At 40.7% G+C, this 20356-nt stretch overlaps 4 protein-coding genes and 11 non-coding genes across 23 annotated transcripts; 13 read left to right on the top strand and 2 right to left on the bottom strand.

Moving 5' to 3' along the window:
* Positions 1 to 113: 113 nt before the first annotated feature.
* Positions 114 to 185, top strand: TRNAW-CCA (transfer RNA tryptophan (anticodon CCA)). The gene has a single exon. It is a non-coding gene; the product is annotated as a tRNA-Trp (tRNA).
* A 67-nt stretch (positions 186 to 252) lies between these two features.
* TRNAR-CCU (transfer RNA arginine (anticodon CCU)) lies at positions 253 to 324 on the top strand. The gene has a single exon. It is a non-coding gene; the product is annotated as a tRNA-Arg (tRNA).
* Positions 325 to 389: 65 nt separating this feature from the next.
* Positions 390 to 461, top strand: TRNAW-CCA (transfer RNA tryptophan (anticodon CCA)). The gene has a single exon. It is a non-coding gene; the product is annotated as a tRNA-Trp (tRNA).
* Positions 462 to 667: 206 nt separating this feature from the next.
* Positions 668 to 739, top strand: TRNAR-CCU (transfer RNA arginine (anticodon CCU)). Its single transcript has one exon. It is a non-coding gene; the product is annotated as a tRNA-Arg (tRNA).
* Positions 740 to 943: 204 nt separating this feature from the next.
* On the top strand, positions 944 to 1015 carry TRNAW-CCA (transfer RNA tryptophan (anticodon CCA)). Its single transcript has one exon. It is a non-coding gene; the product is annotated as a tRNA-Trp (tRNA).
* Positions 1016 to 1082: 67 nt separating this feature from the next.
* Positions 1083 to 1154, top strand: TRNAW-CCA (transfer RNA tryptophan (anticodon CCA)). Its single transcript has one exon. It is a non-coding gene; the product is annotated as a tRNA-Trp (tRNA).
* Positions 1155 to 1495: 341 nt separating this feature from the next.
* TRNAW-CCA (transfer RNA tryptophan (anticodon CCA)) lies at positions 1496 to 1567 on the top strand. The gene has a single exon. It is a non-coding gene; the product is annotated as a tRNA-Trp (tRNA).
* Positions 1568 to 1771: 204 nt separating this feature from the next.
* On the top strand, positions 1772 to 1843 carry TRNAW-CCA (transfer RNA tryptophan (anticodon CCA)). Its single transcript has one exon. It is a non-coding gene; the product is annotated as a tRNA-Trp (tRNA).
* A 66-nt stretch (positions 1844 to 1909) lies between these two features.
* Positions 1910 to 1981, top strand: TRNAW-CCA (transfer RNA tryptophan (anticodon CCA)). Its single transcript has one exon. It is a non-coding gene; the product is annotated as a tRNA-Trp (tRNA).
* Positions 1982 to 2048: 67 nt separating this feature from the next.
* TRNAW-CCA (transfer RNA tryptophan (anticodon CCA)) lies at positions 2049 to 2120 on the top strand. The gene has a single exon. It is a non-coding gene; the product is annotated as a tRNA-Trp (tRNA).
* Positions 2121 to 2321: 201 nt separating this feature from the next.
* TRNAW-CCA (transfer RNA tryptophan (anticodon CCA)) lies at positions 2322 to 2393 on the top strand. Its single transcript has one exon. It is a non-coding gene; the product is annotated as a tRNA-Trp (tRNA).
* Positions 2394 to 4671: 2278 nt separating this feature from the next.
* LOC149632615 (uncharacterized) lies at positions 4672 to 11333 on the bottom strand. Of its 8 annotated transcripts, none has more exons than XM_089850998.1 (11): positions 11195 to 11333; positions 10965 to 11100; positions 10680 to 10855; positions 7865 to 7960; positions 7615 to 7802; positions 7280 to 7471; positions 7000 to 7218; positions 6587 to 6931; positions 6418 to 6522; positions 5957 to 6118; positions 4672 to 5884 (listed from the first exon to the last, which is right to left on the bottom strand). In XM_089850998.1, the coding sequence occupies exons 4-11, from the start codon at positions 7872 to 7874 to the stop codon at positions 5561 to 5563; spliced, it is 1545 nt and encodes a 514-aa protein (XP_089707124.1). In that variant the 5' UTR covers positions 7875 to 7960; positions 10680 to 10855; positions 10965 to 11100; positions 11195 to 11333; the 3' UTR covers positions 4672 to 5560. The 8 variants fall into 8 exon arrangements, 3 of the variants coding, with proteins under 3 accessions (XP_089707124.1, XP_089707125.1, XP_089707123.1); XM_089850999.1 differs by lacking the exon at positions 10680 to 10855 and adding an exon at positions 8044 to 8071; XM_089850997.1 differs by lacking the exon at positions 10680 to 10855.
* A 293-nt stretch (positions 11334 to 11626) lies between these two features.
* On the top strand, positions 11627 to 13567 carry LOC149632614 (uncharacterized). Of its 2 annotated transcripts, XR_016373601.1 has the most exons (3): positions 11627 to 11767; positions 11843 to 11912; positions 12041 to 13567. XR_016373601.1 is itself a non-coding variant. In XM_089851000.1 (2 exons), exons 1-2 carry the CDS (start codon positions 11634 to 11636, stop codon positions 12177 to 12179), a joined length of 471 nt encoding a protein of 156 aa, XP_089707126.1. In that variant the 5' UTR covers position 11633. The 2 variants fall into 2 exon arrangements, 1 of the variants encoding a protein (XP_089707126.1); XM_089851000.1 differs by having other exon boundaries at positions 11633 to 11767; positions 11843 to 12179.
* A 2508-nt stretch (positions 13568 to 16075) lies between these two features.
* LOC149632613 (uncharacterized) lies at positions 16076 to 17322 on the bottom strand. The gene has a single exon (XM_089850996.1). The coding sequence runs from the start codon at positions 17313 to 17315 to the stop codon at positions 16542 to 16544; it is 774 nt and encodes a 257-aa protein (XP_089707122.1). The 5' UTR covers positions 17316 to 17322; the 3' UTR covers positions 16076 to 16541.
* Positions 17323 to 18538: 1216 nt separating this feature from the next.
* Positions 18539 to 19420, top strand: LOC149632612 (uncharacterized). Its single transcript, XM_089850982.1, has one exon. The coding sequence runs from the start codon at positions 18539 to 18541 to the stop codon at positions 19418 to 19420; it is 882 nt and encodes a 293-aa protein (XP_089707108.1).
* The last annotated feature ends 936 nt before the right edge of the window (positions 19421 to 20356 follow it).

Genomic DNA, 20356 nt, shown 5'->3' with positions numbered 1-20356 from the left:
TCTGACTCCAGATCAGAAGGCTGCGTGTTCGAATCACGTCCGGGTCAAAGAATTAATAAAAATCAGTTTTTAAGTTGTTTTTAGAATTCTACCAATTAAATCTTCGTAAAGGGGGCTCGGTGGCGCAATGGTAGCGCGTCTGACTCCAGATCAGGAGGCTGCGTGTTCGAATCACGTCCGGGTCAATTAGATAATAGAATTTAGTTTTTACGTTGTTCATAGAAATTCTACCAATTTAACTTGCGTTCAGGGGGCTCGGTGGCGCAATAATAGCGCGTCTGACTCCTGATCAGAAGGCTGCGTGTTCGAATCACGTTCGGGTCATAGAAATAATAAAAATTAGGTTTTAAATTGTTTATAAAATTCTACCGATTAAACTTCTTAAAGGGGGCTCGGTGGCGCAATGGTAGCGCGTCTGACTCCAGATCAGAAAGCTGCGTGTTCGAATCACGTCCGGGTCAAAGAAATAATAAAACTTCGTTTTTAAGTTGTTTATAGAAACTCTACCAATTTAACCTTCGTTCAGGGGGCTCGGTGGCACAATGGTAGCGCGTCTGACTCCAGATCAGGAGGCTGCGTTTTCGAATCACGTCCGGGTCAATTAAATAATAAAATTTAGTTTTTACGTTGTTTATAGAAATTCTACCAATTTAACTTGCGTTCAGGGGGCTCGGTGGCGCAATAGTAGCGCGTCTGACTCCTGATCAGAAGGCTGCGTGTTCGAATCACGTACGGGTCAAAGAATTAATAAAAATCAGTTTTTAAGTTGTTTTTAGAATTCTACCAATTAAATCTTCGTAAAGGGGCTCAGTGGCGCAATGGTAGCGCGTCTGACTCCAGATCAGGAGGCTGCGTTTTCGAATCACGTCCGGGTCAAACAAATAATAAAATTTAGTTTTTACGTTGTTTATAGAAATTCTACCAATTTAACCTTCGTTCAGGGGGCTCGGTGGCGCAATGGTAGCGCGTCTGACTCCAGATCAGAAAGCTGCGTGTTCGAATCACGTCCGGGTCAAAGAAATAATAAAAATTAGGTTTTAAATTGTTTATAGAAATTCTACCAATTTAACTTGCGTTCAAGGGGCTCGGTGGCGCAACGGTAGCGCGTCTGACTCCAGATCAGAAGGCTGCGTGTTCGAATCACGTCCGGGTCATAGAAATAATAAAAATTGGGTTTTAAATTGTTTATAAAATTCTACCAATTAAACCTTCGTAAAGCGAGCGGTGGAGCAATGGTAGCGCGTCTGACTCCAGATCAGAAGGCTGCGTGTTCGAATCACGTCCGCGTCAAAGAAATAATAAAAATCAGTATTTAAGTGGTTTTTAGAATTCTACCAATTAAACCTTCGTTCAGGGGGCTCGGTGGTGCAATGGTAGCGCGTCTGACTCCAGATCAGGAGGCTGCGTTTTCGAATCACGTCCGGGTCAAATAAATAATAAAATTTAGTTTTTACGTTGTTTATAGAAATTCTACCAATTTAACCTTCGTTCAGGGGGCTCGGTGGCACAATGGTAGCGCGTCTGACTCCAGATCAGGAGGCTGCGTGTTCGAATCACGTCCGGGTCAATTAAATAATAGAATTTAGTTTTTACGTTGTTCATAGAAATTCTACCAATTTAACTTGCGTTCAGGGGAATCGGTGACGCAATGGTAGCGCGTCTGACTCCAGAACAGAAAGCTGCGTGTTCGAATCACGTCCGGGTCATAGAAATAATTAAACTTCGTTTTTAAGTTGTTTATAGAATTCTACCAATTAAACTTCGTAAAGGGGGCTCGGTGGCGCAATGGTAGTGCGTCTGACTCCATATCAGAAGGCTGCGTGTTCGAATCACGTCCGGGTCAAAGAATTAATTAAAATCAGTTTTTAAGTTGTTTTTAGAATTCTACCAATTAAATCTTCGTAAAGGGGGCTCGGTGGCGCAATGGTAGCGCGTCTGACTCCAGATCAGGAAGCTGCGTGTTCGAATCACGTCCGGGTCAATTAAATAATAGAATTTAGTTTTTACGTTGTTTATAGAAATTCTACCAATTTAACTTGCGTTCAGGGGGCTTGGTGGCGCAATAGTAGCGCGTCTGACTCCAGATCAGAAGGCTGCGTGTTCGAATCACGTCCGGGTCAAAGAAATAATAAAAATTAGGTTTTAAATTGTTATAAAATTCTACCAATTAAACCTTCGTAAAGGGAGCGGTGGAGCAATGGTAGCGCGTCTGACTCCAGATCAGAAGGCTGCGTGTTCGAATCACGTCCGGGTCAAAGAAATAATAAAAATCAGTTTTTAAGTTGTTTTTAGAATTCTACCAATTAAATCTTCGTAAAGGGGGCTCGGTGGCGCAATGGTAGCGCGTCTGACTCCAGATCAGGAGGCTGCGTGTTCGAATCACGTCCGGGTCAATTAAATAATAGAATTTAGTTTTTACGTTGTTTATAGAAATTCTACCAATTTAACTTGCGTTCAGGGGGCTTGGTGGCGCAATAGTAGCGCGTCTGACTCCAGATCAGAAGGCTGCGTGTTCGAATCACGTCCTGAGGAATCCAGATCAGACCTACGGACGAAACTTCACATGGGACATCGTGGAATCGTCGCAACTAAAAGCAAAGCCCGTGAATATTTGTACTTGCCAAACAAGGGTAAAGACATAGAGACCTACATTTCCCGATGTCAACCGTGTCAAGAATACCAACGAGCTAATCAATACGAACCACTCCTCGATCGCGCACTACCATCTCGCCCATGGCAAAAAGTCGCTTGCGATTTCTTCGAACTTAACAGTAAACATTACATGATTATCATTGATTACTTTTCAAAGTATGTAGAATTGCAACTCATGCATGGTACAACGGCGCCCGCCGTTATAAATGCGATGAAAACCATATTTGCGCGATACGGAATTCCCGAAGAATTGGTTTCAGATCAAGGACCCCCATTCACGTCCGAACTAATGACCAACTTTTTTACGGAATGGAATATTGTTGAGGAAAAAGACGGTCCTTTAGTTTAACGCGGGCAGTTTAGCCTTTTCTCGGTCGTTCCCGTACTCTAAGGGGTCCCCTACTAAATCTAGGCAAGACTTAGGCCTCGTCTCTAGCTTTTCGTGGGTCCTTGGTGGTGGTTCGCCCGAGAAGGAGCTGCCAAGACTGGCCTTTCTACCTCGGGGTCCCCCTTTTATATCCTGTGGACCCTCTTTGTTTGGTCATCGCTAGAGCGTCGGCCTATAGAGTACGGGGAAAACCCAAGCTAGCCACGACTGACCCGTGTTTATTTACAAGAATATATAGTATGGTTACAAGAATGTGCTACAAGAATATATAGTATGATTACAAGAATGCGCTACAAGAATATATAGTATGATTACAAGAATGTATTTAGTTATTAGCATGAGTGAAATATTATTTCATAACACATCCCCCCAACTAAGACAAATCGTCCCGATTTTTTTTTGTTTGTTTCGCTCGATGATAACTGATGTGAGTCTTTGTCTTACTCTAAACACGAGAAGAATGTCTTAAGTTGACGCGTCGTAGCGTTGAACCGGCCGCCTGTCACGTGTACTTCGTCGGAGGCTTGGCGGGGGAGGTGGGATACGTATATCAGATGGCCAGGAAGAGTTATTCGGTATTGTCCAGGTTTCGACGTGGTCCGAAAAGGTAACGTTCTTTTTCGGCTGTAGAGCTTCGGGAGGTTTCGGTGCGCGGGGTGGGTCTCGTGTAGTAGGGGTGCCCACGTTGCAATTGTTATCCTCGGAATTCCACTCTTCGTCGCTAGAATGGGGATCTTCCTCAGTGTCGATGTCGGCTCGGGGGATATAACTCTTCATCCGGGATACGTGCACTATGTCTCTTTTGCCACGTCTGTTTTCGATCACGTAGTTAACCGGAGGGATTACATCAAGTACCCGAAATGGTCCGTGGAACTGATGCAATAGTTTCTCTGATCGACCAACCTTCCTGGTTGGTGTTTTCACGTAGACTAGATCGTCCTTTTGATATCGTTGGTCACCCCGTCCTTCGTCGTACTGCTCTTTACTTTTTTGTTTAGTATGGATTTCACGTTGCATCACGATGTCGCGGACTAACGTTAAGTTCTTTTGTAAAGTCTTACTGTCCTCCAGGTTGGTGTCGAGGATGACATCTATTGGTAGAGTGGCTTCGCGGCCGTAAACAAGGACGAAGGGTGAATAGCCGGTCGTGGCGTGTTTTGAAGTGTTGTACGCGAATGTTACAAAAGGTAAGCTCGTATCCCAATCTTTCTGGTCTGTGGAGACATACTGGCTGATCATTTCCGCTAGGGTCCTGTTGAAACGTTCGCAGAGACCGTTTGTTTGCGGATGGTACGCAGTTGTACGGATGTGTTTTGTGGAGACCAGTTTGAGTGTTTCTTCGGTTAGCTGTGCCAAAAAGTGGCTTCCTCTGTCACTAACTATTTCTTTCGGTGCGCCATGACGTAATACCACATTTTCTACAAAGGCGTTAGCTGCTGACTTGGCAGATGCGTCTTTTGTTGCTATGCACTCTACCCATTTGCTATGATAGTCCGTAATTACGAGAATATAGCGATTTTCGTTATACGACACCCGGAAGGGGCCGAGATAATCGATTCCGACGCGTTGAAATGGTGCGGCTGCCGTGGTCAAAGGCTGTAGCGGTCCGTTTGGTTTCGTACATGCACAGAAAAAACAGCGTTTAGAATCTAAACATTTTCCTAAACGGGAAAATGCAACGCGTTTTGAAACACGTTTCCTACCTATACACGTTACCAAATAAAATATTTAGATGAAAGACATGTTCAGAGAAAAACCATTTAGGTTGTAGGCATGCCTACCCGAAATGTGTTTAGGATGTAGTCGTGTCTACTCGAGATGTGTTTAGCTGGTAGTCGTGCCTTCTCGAACTGTGTTGAGGTTGTAGTCATGTTTACTCAAAATGTGTTTAGGTGGTAGTCATGCCTAATTGAGCTGTGTTTAGGTGGTTGTCATGTCTACTCGAGATGTGTTTAGGTTGTAGTCATGTCTACTCGAGATGTGTTTAGGTTGTAGTCATGTCTACTAGAGATGTGTTTAGGTTGTAGTCATGTCTACTAGAGATGTGTTGAGGTGGTAGTCATGTCTACTAGAGATGTGTTTAGGTGGTAGTCATGTCTACTCGCGATGTGTGTAGGTGGTAGTCATGCCTACTTAAACTGTGTTTAGGTTGTAGTCATGTCTACTCGAGATGTGTGTAGGTGGTAGTCATGTCTACTCGAGATGTGTTTAGGTTGTAGTCATGTCTACTCGAGATGTGTTTAGGTGGTAGTCATGTCTGCTAGAGATGTGTTTAGGTGGTAGTCATGTCTGCTAGAGATGTGTTTAGGTGGTAGTCATGCCTAACCGAGTTGTGTTTAGGTTGTAGTCATGCCTAACCGAGTTGTGTTTAGGTTGTAGTCATGCCTAACCGAGTTGTGTTTAGGTTGTAATCATGTCTACTGGAGATGTGTTTAGGTGGTAGTCATGCCTACTTAAACTGTGTTTAGGTGGTAACAACAAGTTCATTTAAGATTAGCTTTTAAAAGCTCGTAGCTAGTTTTATTCTTGATTCAAAAATTTTTGATTAATTTCTTTCTCTTCTACAAATTTTAAGTATTTGGTTGATTTTACGAAATAGCTTTTTGGCCCGTTATCTTGTAAAATATACTCTTGCAAAAATCCAAGGACTTGCCCTAGTACAGCTGGATAACTTAAGTCGAACGCGTAGTAAAACGCGAGTAGGTAAAAAACGCATTCGGCAAGCGGTTCCTGGATTTTGATATTGCAACTCTTATACACCAGAAACACTTCTTTTTCTCCCTCACAATCATCTCTTGCAATCAATTGCGGTGCATCCTTTAAATTACTGGCAACCTCTAAAGTCTGATAATGAAAATGTATATAAATATATATATGTTGAATGACTACTGAAATCAAAATAGTAAAAATTCATACATCTGACATATTTATTATTGAAAAGGGGGCTGTTTTTTTAGCTTTCCTTTTATCTTTTTTTCCACCCTTTGGCTTTGCTCCTTTAACTCTGGCAGGTACATTAAGGTTCAATTCCAAATACTTAATTAAGGCGCAGGTTTTTTCAAATTCAGAACTCTCATCCTGAAAGCAAAAGCGATATTATAAGTAACAGTTTCAAAAAACAAAACATTTTTAAGCGTCTTAGAGACTGATTACTTGTGACGCTCAACAACTCTCGGAATTATTAATTAATAAGAAATTAGCTTTGTCAAAGATATTTAAAAAAAAATGTAATGTTTTTTGGGTTTAATTATAATATACTGTTCTTTATTTTTTAGTTATCAGATTTTCAGCCCCGTCTTAAAAGTCATTTGATGACAGCCCCGCGCCACTTAACTGAAAAATTATTTAATAATGAAATAAAAATTTGAATATAGTACCATTTCAAATTCTTCATCAAGTAGACGAGCAATTCTCTCAAAATTTCCAATAAAGCGCATCTTCGTATTTGGAAAATGGAGGATTAAATCCAGTTCAGCTTCAAGCTAGAAAACAATTTATTTCAGTCACATAACATAATAACATGCATCAACAACTTAATCTTCTTACATAGCTTGGATCACTCAAATGTGGAAATTGAGTGTACATCTCTTCAAATTTAGTACTATTTTTTGCTATTTGCTTTCTTCTGTTGGCAAACGTCTGTCTTATTAGTTTTAATAGCTTTGGTTTATCTTTCTCGCGTTCACTAAATGTAACTTTTAGTTCAAGTACTGCATCTTCGTGTGACGTATCATCTGTCATATCAATTTCCACGCTGCACAAAGCCTCTTCGTTGAGCTGGGTTTTTTTTTTGCGTTTTTTGGATACTTCACCTGAAAATGACTGTTCTTTGCGGTTTTCGAGCCACCTTATATGCCGAATTTTAGACGACAACTTGTTAATAAGAAATTGCTGAAAAAAAGAAAACAATCTTTACTTTATTACAATAAATAAAATGAATATTTCTAATTCACACTTACCCAAGGTGAATAGGCTGTCTTATCAACATGAATACACGGGTATTTAGCAAAAAGCATTTTCCCCACAGTTTGGTATTCGCCTTGTGTTTTCATGTCGTACTTAGCTAATAATCCATACGCGAGTTCCTTTACTATGGTAGATATTATTCCCATGGGTTTTCCTTCTTGTAATCGTTTTTCGGTGTAATCCGAAAATTTTGGGAGACTTAACTTTGCATTCTGTATTATAAAGATCTGTTAAATATTCACAGTTATGCCAATGTGAAAAACAAATGCTTACAAATTCAGTCGTTTGGGGATTAAATGCTGCAGTTTGCGAAGTAACTTCGTTATTTTGACAAACGATTTTACTTTGAGTTTCGTCAGTAAACACTGACTCCTGATGTCCACCACTTGAAATCACGAGTTCCGGTACTTCCACATTTGAGATTGTGCACGGATCCGTTGTTTGAGCATCTTTGAAGGAAACAGCCTAAAGTAATTTAACTCGGATTTAAAAAACCTATGGATCAAAAATAGCTGAAAGAAAAGGTCTTTCAAACACAAATGTCTTTCTCTCATTACAAGATGATTTAAACAAAGATATCAATGTACAAACACCCATGCAATAAAAACCTGATAATCCCTCTGGTTGGAATGGACTGCTGATGTCCGCGAATCCTTGAATTCATCATTCGGTCCAAGTATCATGATTGTCTGTTTCGCAAATGGCAGCAGCAAATCCCATTCATCAAGTTCCGTTCCATCAACTTCTAAAACTGCTCTAGCTCCGTCCGATGAAGGAAACGATAATTTTGAACAGGCTAAATATAAAAAAAAGTTTTGCAATCATACATATTTAGGGATTATGGCAACATTTCCATACCAGAATTCATGAAACCTAGAAAATTCTCGGCGATCACGGCTTTTTTTTTTCACGGTCGTGTGAAATTATTTTGAATACAGTTGACATTTTTCAACTCTATCAAATAAAAATCATTTCATCAGAATATCACGCTTTAGTTTTTAAAAATATTAATAGTGTGCCCATATTTATTCACATACCATTTAGGTCAAATGTTTCCCAAATGTACTTTAAGAGCACATTGAAAGGTATATTCATAAATACAATTAGCAATTAGGTCACCGTATCTCTATTGATACGCTCAACTATTTTTGTAAACCGTTTTTGCCTTCAATTAACAGAACTCTAAATTGGGGCTGTTATATAGCATAACGTAAAATTTTCCTCTGGTAAAATGACTTATCTGTGGCCATTTGAATTTTAAATTTTTAATTGGAATTAAATACTTTCGTCCGCCTAAAGGTCTTTGAAACACGTATCTGTTCAAATGGCTATCAAAATATTCTATTTTGGTTTGGTGGCAAATGGCATAACAGTTAAGATTTATAGTAACAACTTCATACACAATCATGAAAGTGGGACCATGCTCTTCAGTGTAGTCTTGCAGTAAAATAGTGTCTTTCTCATAGCGGTGACCGTAAATAGTGATATAAGAGCTTACGTGCATAGATGCAGTATCAATTGCGTTTTCATCGAAAAAATGCAACAAAGCCTTAATTTCATCAGTAATTTCACATTCATATCCCTCTTTAACGTCATCCAGATCCCCAAGGAAGTTCTGATTTTTTCCTCCACTACCATTGGTTTGTTGTAAACACAACCAACGTTGGTGCTTTAAAGCCATAGTTTTTGGTACATCTTTAAAACATCTCCATTTTTTCCCTTTAAAATACGAGTGTTTACTCTCCAGTCGCATGCACGAATGAAATCTTAAAGGGCCATATCGTCTCATTTGGTCAGGGAAATGTAACAAATAGTGAATTTTGGGTGTTACATTGGAATTTGGATAAAGAATTAGGAAGTTTTCATTGTGTTCCGAAATTAGACATTCAAGTGTGTTAGCTGTGTTGTTATTAGCAAGAGAAGAAAGACAAATCTGCGTTATTTGAATTAAACGCAAAAAATTCGTCCAGTGTGGATTACGTTTTGGTACATTTAAACCAATATACAACGGCATTAGAAAAAGCAGCGTTTTCATAGCAGATGCTGTTTGCTTCAGGTCTCCCTTTTTCTTTAAGTGTTTTTTTTCTATTATGGAAGGTTTCACGTCCAACTCATTCTTCTGATACGAGAATGACTGAATAGCATAATTCAACTTGTCAAGCGTAAATAGCTTCAATTCATAAATGAACAAATCAAGCATGAGTTTGGTTTCATATTTAACAACTCCTTCAAGGAGCACATGCATTGGATCATGCAAGAGATCTTTTGTGACTTCGAAGTTTGGAATTTCAGCAAATGGGCTTTTTTTATTTACACCCCATTGCTTTGACCAGTAGATTTTTGCTTTTTTGGAGCAAGTTGCCAAAGAGTGCAGTCTGTCGGAGTGTTCAATACTATCTCTCAAAGGAAAAGTATCTGCTTGTATACATTCTCTTATTCTGGGTCTATTAATCTCGCAGGTTCTACAGAATTTGAAAGCGCTACCCACGCCTTCCTTAAAGCCACCAATTTCCTGAGCCGCTAGTGTATCACCCAGCACAAATGCTAACTTCCCTTTCACTACTCTTTCTACGCCATTGAACATGCACTTAATACCTTTTTCAAAATTTTGCATCTCTCTTTTAAAATCATGCAGTAAAGTATCTAATCCAAATTCCTTTATGTCTTTTTGTTTGCCAACCGCGAGTAATTGGATGGAACTCAATTTTGATCTCATATATGGAGGTGTATTTAAAAGTTGCCAATAGAAAACTGTAACCTTATGCCTTTTTGCATGTGCCCCAATAGGATTTGCTATTTCCAAATCATCTAAATAGAATGAAAACAATAAATTTATGCTATTGTCTAGATTTGTATCTGCCCACTTCCGTTTCATTTCTTCGCCACTAAATATATCATCCATTACATCACAATTACGGTTAGCTGGGGCAATTAATAGATTTTCCTCAAGTTCGGGCATTTTTAGGAGATTTTTGACTGATGTTACAAATGGGATGTAATAAGCAATTGCTGCTTTCGTTTTAGCAGTATTTGCAGTGGGTTGGGTAAGACTCGGCTTATTGTAGTGACCAATTATTAAAGGAACTGGGGCAACATAATTCATTTCAGCTTTAAAAAACAAATCTCTTCTGTATGCAGTTTCAAGTCCACCAAATAACTGCCTATCATTTAAGCTAATACTCCCTGCACTATAAGTTTTAACTAGATCCGAAGTAGTGGTCATAATATCCTCAATAACTTCGTCTGACAGGCCATGTTTTTCTTTAAGCTTCAAAACGTAAGAGGCTTCAATAAACTTTTGAACTGGTACATTACCCCTTGCACCAGGGTCAAATTCAATAGCTGCCTCAAAATTATCTGGAACTCTTTCATCAATTTGATTAATATTTTGGTGTTTTCTAAATTTGTGACTACGGAAAGAGTTTGGATTTTTGAATAATGCCCCACATATATTGCAACGAAAAGATAATTTATCTGAATGCTTGTGACTACGAACAATATGTTGTAATAGCTCTTTATCATCTTTCGTATAATAGCTACAGAAGTTACACACTTTGACATTTTCCATTTAGACTTAGGAAAAAAAACAGTGTTGTAGTAAAGGCCTAATAGTTTTTTGATTTCTCTAAAGGGGCTGGAGATTATTTGTCCCCCCGTCTCATTTTTAACTCACATGCAGTATTTTTAGGCCCTTTGTGATCACAGTTAGTCAATTTCAAAATCAACTTCTAGTTTTTCTCAAAGGCCTGGTAACACTGGGGGAGCTGCAAAACCCCCTTTAACGAGAGCTCTGTTTTAAGTTCACGAGAAATGTTGCAAAGGACTTTTGTCTTAACAATCAAGTTTAACCTAGAGTTGGTTAAAAACATTTTGCTTAGCGTGTATATTGTCGATATATCCGGGGTCATTCTCAAAATTTAATTGTAAATCTAACTTAAGAATTAAAATTTCAACTCACCCTATAAAATCGAAAGAGAAGAAATAAAAATAAAAATGGCGTTCTTGAATCTTCAATGATGGCGTGGTAGTGGGAAAGACGGTAACGTGGCCGTCCACCCAAATTCACTCTAAATTGAGGTTTAGCTTCAGGGAACCTTCGGATTTAGTAAAATATGTTTTGTTGTTTATCGTTACAACATAATATAAAGCATGCATTATCAAACCAGCCAAAAGATAAAAATAGCTTACTTGACCGTCGCAACAACTTCTTGTCTAGCTGAGGACGCAAATAATTATGAAATGGGTAATGGCGTCGTTTTTGCGTCGCTGCCTTCTTGCTCCAGCGAAAGCGAGGGACCTATCCCTATTCCTTAACCCGCGAAAAAAAACCCGATGGCCCGAGCCAAGCACGGAAACGCAAGAAAAACCGCGCGGTGTCTTATCTTTAGACCGATTCGGATAGCATTCCCCTTCCCTACGGTTTGCGGCATTCAGCAACACCACACTACGAGACGTTTTACAAGAAACCGGTCTCCCCGGTACCTGTAATTGAACGCAATTTGAGTGTTTATAAAGCGCCGCAAGCGGTGAGCTTCTGCGTAACTTGGTTATTTTGACTGTGACATCTATGGGGTAAAAATTTTTATGAATATGGCCGCACCCAGTGAAAGCTGACTTTATTATTATAATGTCTTGCTCTGTTTTAAAATGTAAAAACTACTTTGCCAAGTGTCCCAAAGGAACAAAATTTTACAGATTTCCCTGTGAAAGAGTTCATATACTTAAAAGAAACCAGTGGATAAAGGCACTTAAGCGAAAAAAGTAAATTTGAAAGACTACAAACTATTACAGCATGATTGTAAACAAGCTAAGGCTTAAGGTTAATTTGATGATTAGTGTTGATGCATCGGAATGGAAGCCATCAAGAAATGCCAGAATATGTAGCCATCACTTCATAGGAGAACAGGCAAGCAATAATCCTTTAAGTCCTTCCTATCTCCCAACGCTTAATTTGGGATATGAATGCTCTGAAGTTACTTCAAATGAAGAGGTTAAAGCCAAAACATTCACGGAAGATATATCAAATTTGAATAGGTACTGTGATAAATCTAACCAAACGGATCCTTCTTTTGCGGAAGAACATATAACGCTCACGAATGTATCTGTTGCCACTCAAACTCACTTGGTTTTAACAATTGATTGTAGTACACAAACTGATTCAATATTTGATTGACAAATGACCAGTTTGGCTTCGACTTGTGAATGGTTATGTTATTCGCCTATTCAGTTTTATGCCACAGCTAACCGACAGCACCCTATACTAGATATTACCGTTAACTTCAGCAAGTTTAATGTATATGAGTAACAGGGAAACACCGCCGAGGAAAACACTTTCAACATAGGGAGAGATCATGCAATCACTACGCAGAAAGATTCATTCTGAGTGGCAAGTCACTCCCTTGGTTGAGTTTGCACCCTGCTCGATTAAATCGAAATTAAACAGATTTAATCAAAATTAAAAAGATTAAATAGAAACTAAACCGATGAAATCAAAATTAAACAGATTAAATTGAAATTAAATAGTAATTAAATTGAAATTAAATAGTAATTAAATTGAAATTAAATAGTAATTAAATTGATGAAATTGTAATTAAACAGTTTAAATCGAAATTAAACCTTTGAAATAGTAAATAAACCTTTGAAATAGTAAATAAACCTTTGAAATAGTAAATAAACCTTTGAAATAGTAAATAAACCCTTGAAATAGTAATTAAACCTTTGAAATAGTAATTAAACCTTTGAAATAGTAATTAAACCTTTGAAATAGTAATTAAACCGATGAAATAGTAAATAATCCGATGAAATAGTAATTAAACTGATGAAATAGTAATTAAACAGATTAAACAGTAATAAAACCGATGAAATAGTAATTAAACAGATTAAACAGTAATAAAACCGATGAAATCGTAATTAAACCGATGAAATAGTAATTAAACAGATTAAATAGCGGTCGCAAGATTCAAAAATGTATGGCGATTAAATCGTGTTTCTAAATATGCACCCAAAGGAGAAGTTTTTCTGCCAAGATAGCCACTCGTTACAGATCTAGGCCTGAAATTCACCCAAACTAATCAAGGTTAATGACAGTTAATTATACAGATTACTTAACTCAATTAAAATATTTTCTCCTATAACCTTAAAATCAATGGGTTAATAATTTCCTTATAAAAATAAAATCCATTCTTAGAAATGTAATCCCAATAAATGTAATAAAAAATTAATTCCAATTATAATTGTTGAAATAGTTTAAAATACAAAACGCTTAAATGGGCAGTTCTAAACGCTTATATGGGCAGTTCTAAACGCTTATATGGGCAGTTCTAAACGCCAAGACATAGTTTCTAAACGGTTATATTAGACTTCTGTTTAGATTGCTAAATGTTTAGGTTTTAAACATGTTTTTAGCACCATTTGAGTCACTAAACCGTTATGTAAATATATGTTTAGGATATCAACACTATCGTGTTTAGAAATTAACGCTTTGGAAAAAAATGTATAGGTTTTAAACATGTTTTTAAAACCGTTTATGATTTAAACATGTTAAACAAAGATGGAAGTGCTGAAAACCTAAACGTTGTTTTTTCTGTGTGGGTTCTTTCTTGTTTGGCAATCCGGACATGATAATACGTAATTGGAGACTGTGGCAAACATTTTTGGCCAGAAAAATCGTAATCGTACCTTCTCCCAAGTGCGTTTTAGCCCGAGGTGACCTGCCGTGGAGTCGTCGTGGCAGGCGTACATAACCTCGTTTCTCAAACCCTTTGGTATGACTAATGCTTCATGGTATTCCTCGGTTTCTTTTGCTCGTCTAAACAGTTTGTTTTCCCTTATTGTGAAGGCCCTGGCAGTCCGTTTTATCTTTCTGTTGGTATTTTGCGAGGGGTCTTCCAGGTAATTTATAATGTCTCTGCAGAATGGGTCCTTTTCTTGTAGCTCTCGAACGTTGATTTTGTCCAGTACGGTTAGCGGTTCTGTATCATCACTTTCCGTTGGAGTGGTCAGAAAACAGTAATGCTCGTTTTCTTCGTATGTTGTCGGATCGGTTTCGTGGGATTGGGTGGAGCCAGGGTTCTTGTTGCGAGATAATGCGTCCGCGTCTTGATTCTTCCGTCCTGGTTTATATTTTATCTCAAGATTGAATTCTTGGAGTAGGAGGGACCACCGCAACAGTCTGCCGTTTGTATGCTTGGCAGTTAACAACCATGTCAAGCTGACGTGATCTGTTATAACTTTTACGGGTGCCCCAAAGATGTATTGGCGAAATTGTTTGCAGGCGTATACAACGGCGAGGCATTCTTTTTCCGGGATAGAATAATTTCGCTCATGTGCGTTCAGGTGGCGACTGACATAGGCTATGGGGTGTTCTTCTTTTCCGATCTTCTGTATCAGGACGGCCCCTATGCCGTACTCGCAGGCATCACTATGAATTTCCGTTTCCAAGGTTGCGTCGAAGTGCCGTAGTACTGGTGTAGTAGTAAGCTTGGTTTTTAGTTCATCGAAGGCAGCTTGGCACGAGTCATCCCATTGAAATTTGGTATACTTCTTGGTTAATTCTGTCAGTGGTTTTGCCGTTGTGGAAAAATTCTTCACGAATCTTCGGTAATAATTACAAAGTCCGAGGAAGCTCTGAACTTCCTTTATTGTCTCTGGGACCTTGAAGTTGCGGACAGACTGTATTTTTTCTGGATCGGGACGTGTAGTTTCGCCGTCAACGATGTGGCCAAGGTAATGGATGGAGGGTTGTGCGATAGAGCATTTACTTGGTTTTAGTTTAAGATTGGCCTTTTGCAAGAGGGAAAACACTTCGCGGAGGTGCTGCATATGTTGGTCGAAGGTTTTGGAGAATACTACGATGTCGTCGAGATACGCGAGACATACCTTCCACAGTAGTTGGGCTAAGACTTTATTGATCATCCGTTGGAATGTGGCAGGGGCGTTACATAATCCGAAAGGGAGTACGTTGAATTCGAAGAGCCCTTCAGAACTAGAAAAAGCAGTTTTTTCTTTGTCTTCTTCCGCAAGTTCGATTTGCCAGTAGCCGGCGGCCAAATCCAAGGTGGTGAAATATTTTGCTCCTCGTAATGTCTCTAGGATATCTTGCACGTGTGGGAGGGGATGTACGTCCTTCTTCGTGATATTGTTTACTTTGCGGAAGTCGATGCAGAACCGCCATCCTTTATCCTTTTTTCTGACAAGTACGATGGGGCTTGACCAGGGTGATTCAGATTCCCGTATAACTCCCTGGCCCAACATTTCATGGATTTGTTCACGTATAATATCTCTCTCGAATGCCGACTGACGGTAGGGGTGTTGGTGAATGGGGGATTCGTCTTCCGTATTGATGCGGTGTTGGATGGTTGAAATGCGACCCAGGTCCCAGGGGGATGACGCGAATATGGACGAGTACTCTTCTAGTAGGTTTCTGACTTGCTGTTTTTTATCGCCATTTAGTTGGTCGTTAATATGGACTTCGGTGGTACACGCAGGGATTTTGCTTGAGGGTGCGGTTGTAGCTAGTTGGACGTTTTGGAGGGGTAAGGCGTGTCCCAGTTTGTGACCCTTGTGTAGGTAAATTGCGCGGTTTGTCGGATTGGCTACCCTTGTCCATCCAATGTTGTCTTTGATGGACGTGAGTGAACGAGCTATTATTATATCTTGTCGTGGGTGGTCGAGAGGTTCGATATAGTTTGTACCATCCCGTTTAATATTGATTTCGATAAGTGCTTCGGATTGAGCGGGTATGGAGGTGCCTTGCGCGCAGTAAACGTTTCGTATGCCTTCGTTTTCCTTGGCAGGGGCCGATTGGTATCTTATCGGGAACTCTTGGTCATCCACGTGTATTTTTTGTTCCAGGAAGTCCAGGATGACTTTGTTTTTTGAACAGAACGGGAGCCCGCAGAGAACGTCGAACGGGAAACCGTCGATAATCAGTGCTTCCAGGGGGTATGCCTTACTCCCGATTTTCACCCATAAGCTCGTAACCCCAGTGGAGTGTGTTAGTTCCCCGCTAATGACCCGGATAGGGGAAGGTGTCGTGGGTGTAATGTCTGCACCAATAAGAGTCGCAAGTTTTCTGGAAATAACGTTTATTTGGGACCCAGTGTCAATCGTTAAGGTTACATGTTCTTTGTCAATAAATGCCGGAATATTTAAGAGTTCGTTATAGAATGAGAAGTTAGCGTGATATCGGGGTCCTCTGGTGTCATCGGGCGGAGCTCCTAAGCCCTCAGAAAAGGGTTTCCCGGACGTGGTGCAGGGGAAGGAGAGCGGCCACGATTTTCGTAAAAACGGTTCGATTGAGCTTCTGGTCGGGAGGCGGGACCATCTGCTGCGGGACTGCGGGCTCGGTAGTCACTCCGACGAGGTCCTCGGTTTGAGAAATTGTAGTCGTTCTGATGATCGCGGGAGCGGCTTTGGTTTCGGCAATTTCTCTGTACGTGGCCTGAGCGACCACATGAGTAGCAAATAGGTGATCCCGTTTCGGTACGGCTAGTTGGTGGGGGTATATATCTTCGGGGTGCTTGAAGCTGGTCTTCTATGCGTTCGAGATTATAGTCATCTTTTTGATGGCGTCAGCGAGGGCGTCGTCGTTAGCTTTCGGTTCCGGTGTTGTTTGAAGAAAGCTTACAGGTGCCGCGAACGGGTTCTGGGCTATAGTGTTAAGAGGATAGCCCATTATCGGTGGGGTGGTGACGTGATTTGTGGCAAACCCGGTGGAGTTGGTGAAGAGGTTGTAGGGATAGTCGGGTCGTAGCGTCATGAGCGAGGCTCGGCTTAGCCTTTGTAGTTTTTCAAGAAAGTCCGATGGGGATGTAGGGTTCATCACAATCATCTTCTCTATCAACTGGGGTTGTAACCCTCGCAAAAGGTGCCGTAATTTGTCGCTGTCGGGCATGTTTGGGTCGACACGGGAGCAGAGTAGAAGAACGTCATAAAAATATTGGTCGTACGATTCTTGGGGTTGTTGTGTCCGCTGCAATAGTCGAATATGGGAGAGCTCGTGAAAGCTCTGGCTACGGAAGGTATTCGTTAATTGGGTTTTCCACTGTTGCCATGTTCTTTGAGTGCCATTTAATTCGGATAACTGGGTCCCAAACCATTTTTTCGCGTCGCCGTCTAGGGTGACGCAGAGTAGTTCGCTCTTCTTATCGTCGTCCCACCCGTTGAGTTTACATACGTGTTCAAACCAAGTCAGCCATTCGTTGATATCTTCGTCTTGTGTCCCTCGGAAAACGGGAGGAGTAAAATTATTATTTCGCCGTAGATTCGTGTTTAATTGCGTGATCGTAGCTTGTAATTCGGCAGCCATTGCGACTTCGGCTTCCAGGCGCAGCTGCACGAGTTGTTTCTTCAGTTCTCGTTCACTAGAGAGTTCGGGGTGTAAGTGATTCGGTTTTTGGCTTCGGGTGATTGGCGCGAACCTCTGAAGTGGTTTATCCAGAATGAGTGTTACTCGAAGAGGGAGAAAATTTTGTTAAAGCCGTCTTCGATTGCTTGCGAATTGGGGTGGGTGGTTTTTTGGCCCTCGGCTCGCGAGTCGCGGTAGGTGACGTTCTCGACCTCGGAACTTGGTTTACGGGTGTCACGGCGTTGATGAGTTTCTGGCTTGGACGGGGGTTTCCACGTTGCGGGCTTAAAAAAGACGCCTCTTTCAACCTGCTGGTAATAGAAAATCCTTTTTTCCTCTCCGGAGACTCGGCTTTCGATATCGCGTAGTTTCGCGTAGTCAGCTGGGGATGGGTGGCTCTTTGTTCTAATTGCTTCGTTTAACGCGGCGGCTTGTTTGGAGTACTTGTTTCTCAGTTTTTTGTGTTTTCGTAGGAGCTGGTTTGCTTTACGGGCGGCTTTAGGATCTCTGCTTCCGGCAGCGTCGGTTAGGATGGGGGCGTACAAGTTCCTTTTTTGCCGGCGGTTACTGCGTCTGGCTCGCTGGTTTATACGTTTCGCGGGAAGTTCGTCTCTTGAAACACTGGTCCTACGAGAGTCCGCGTTCATTGGTCCGGCGTTTAGTACGGTATACTCCGGCGTCTAGGTTTCGGTACAGTTCGGTAGCGGTCCGGCGTTTAGTACGGTATACTCCGGCGTCTAGGTTTCGGTACAGTTCGGTAGCGGGCTTTTTCCGTTGCCCGGCGCCTCCACCACGTGTTGAGGAAAAAGACGGTCCTTTAGTTTAACGCGGGCAGTTTAGCCTTTTCTCGGTCGTTCCCGTACTCTAAGGGGTCCCCTACTAAATCTAGGCAAGACTTAGGCCTCGTCTCTAGCTTTTCGTGGGTCCTTGGTGGTGGTTCGCCCGAGAAGGAGCTGCCAAGACTGGCCTTTCTACCTCGGGGTCCCCCTTTTATATCCTGTGGACCCTCTTTGTTTGGTCATCGCTAGAGCGTCGGCCTATAGAGTACGGGGAAAACCCAAGCTAGCCACGACTGACCCGTGTTTATTTACAAGAATATATAGTATGGTTACAAGAATGTGCTACAAGAATATATAGTATGATTACAAGAATGCGCTACAAGAATATATAGTATGATTACAAGAATGTATTTAGTTATTAGCATGAGTGAAATATTATTTCATAACAATATTCTTCATAACGCATCATCTCCATACTACCCCCGTTCGAATGGCCAAGTCGAGCGTGCAGTTCAAACGCTAAAGAACTCACTAAGGAAAGCGTTCGAAGATGGGAAAGACGTACATTTGGTGCTGCTGGACTACAGAATAACTCCCACCAATGGACTCCCATCACCAGCCGAACTTCTAATGGGACGGAAAATTCGATCTCTTATACCAACACATCCCAAAAATTTGCAACCCAATTTCGACATCACATCAGCAACGCACGAACTAGAACAACGACAGGAACGCCAAAAGAAGCATGGCAATATTGGAACTAAACAATTATTTCCACTAACTGAAAACACCCGCGTCTGGTTTCGCAAAACCCCTCAAGATAAATGGAAGAAAGGTGTAATCAAATCTATAGGCCCAGGCCCAAGATCCTATGGCATTCAATCCGACGATGGACACATTTACACCAGAAACCGCTTCCATATTCGTCTGGATAAATCAATCCCGAAAGACGAAGACCAAACACCAGTCGTCAAGAAAAGAGAAGAGAAACGAACCGATAATAGAAGAGAACGGAATGTAGAAGATTTTTATCCGTCTTATAATCAAGTCTATGGAAGAGCTCTAACACCAACCCAAAATCAAAACATCACTACTCCTTCACAACACTTACCTATCCCTACAACCTCATTAACCTTTACCCGATCTAGAAGTCAATCAATGGAACCTGATCGTGAAACAAGAAATGACACATCAACTCCAGAGACCATGAATCCCGCAACTGAAGACGTAAACCGAACTCGTCTGGGAAGGGTCATTAAGAAGCCTGCTCGTTACCAAGCTGAATAATATTTTTCATTTGATAATTTAATTGTTTTCTTATAAAGAACGGCATGTGATATATTGTATTAGTTATCTTTATAACATATCCCTTGTAAAGTTGTATGTTCTTTATAGACTGTCCCCTTAATATTACTAAACCCTATGGTTGTAAGCAGCGCCCTCTAAAATAAAGTTGCAGTTTATTACTAGAACTCGAGCGTGAGAGTCGATTCATTTTTGCCCTCTCAGATATGCGGCATAAATATAACAGATGACATCTTAGGTTTTAAGTGGATTCATAGAGTAGCAGAAGGTGCTAGAAACCACTTGATTTTTTTTTTTTTGGTTTCCAAATGAAGTGTTGCCACACATCATTTTTGGGAATTGAGATAACCGATACTGAAAAAGTACAGCCAGGGATAGATTTAATTTTAGAAGTTGGAATAGAGAACAGAGTAATCTGGGCACGCGTCAAAGTCCCGGACCCCCTCACGGGACAGGGGGCGGGTATGAAAGAAGAGGCGGGTCATAGCGACAGAGGTAATAAAGAATTACGTATTTTTCGCCGTCCCCGTCAGCAACGTCTTCAAAACGTAGTTTAAGTGAACCAATAAGATAATTTAAAGTTTTGGTTACGTGTTGGAAGGAAGGGGCTTTTTACTGGGCTATGAGTCGGACTGAAGTAAATACTAACCGTTCCCCATTCCTACTTCTAAAATTAAATCTATCCCTGATCGAAACAAGTGTGTGATTTTTTGAATAAAGCTGGTAATTTTGGCAAGAAAGATGGCCTAAATAGGAACTGTTTCTCTGGACCCTGAGTGTTATCTCGTTCATATAAATTAACGAACGCAACCTGAGGAATATGATTTTCAAATCAAGAGATATTGATTGCTTAAGACTTTATTTTTATTGCATCAACAATTTGTTTCTTAGTATGACTTCAAAGCATAATCCCCAAAT

The sequence above is a fragment of the Phalangium opilio genome, unplaced genomic scaffold (assembly GCF_054372755.1).
Source record: "Phalangium opilio isolate 3A_F unplaced genomic scaffold, DU_Popi_V2 ptg000098l_1, whole genome shotgun sequence".
NCBI classification, from domain to species: Eukaryota; Metazoa; Arthropoda; class Arachnida; order Opiliones; family Phalangiidae; genus Phalangium; species Phalangium opilio.
The sequence above is the reverse complement of the archived record's forward strand: the minus strand, read 5'-3'. Positions and strand labels throughout refer to the sequence as shown.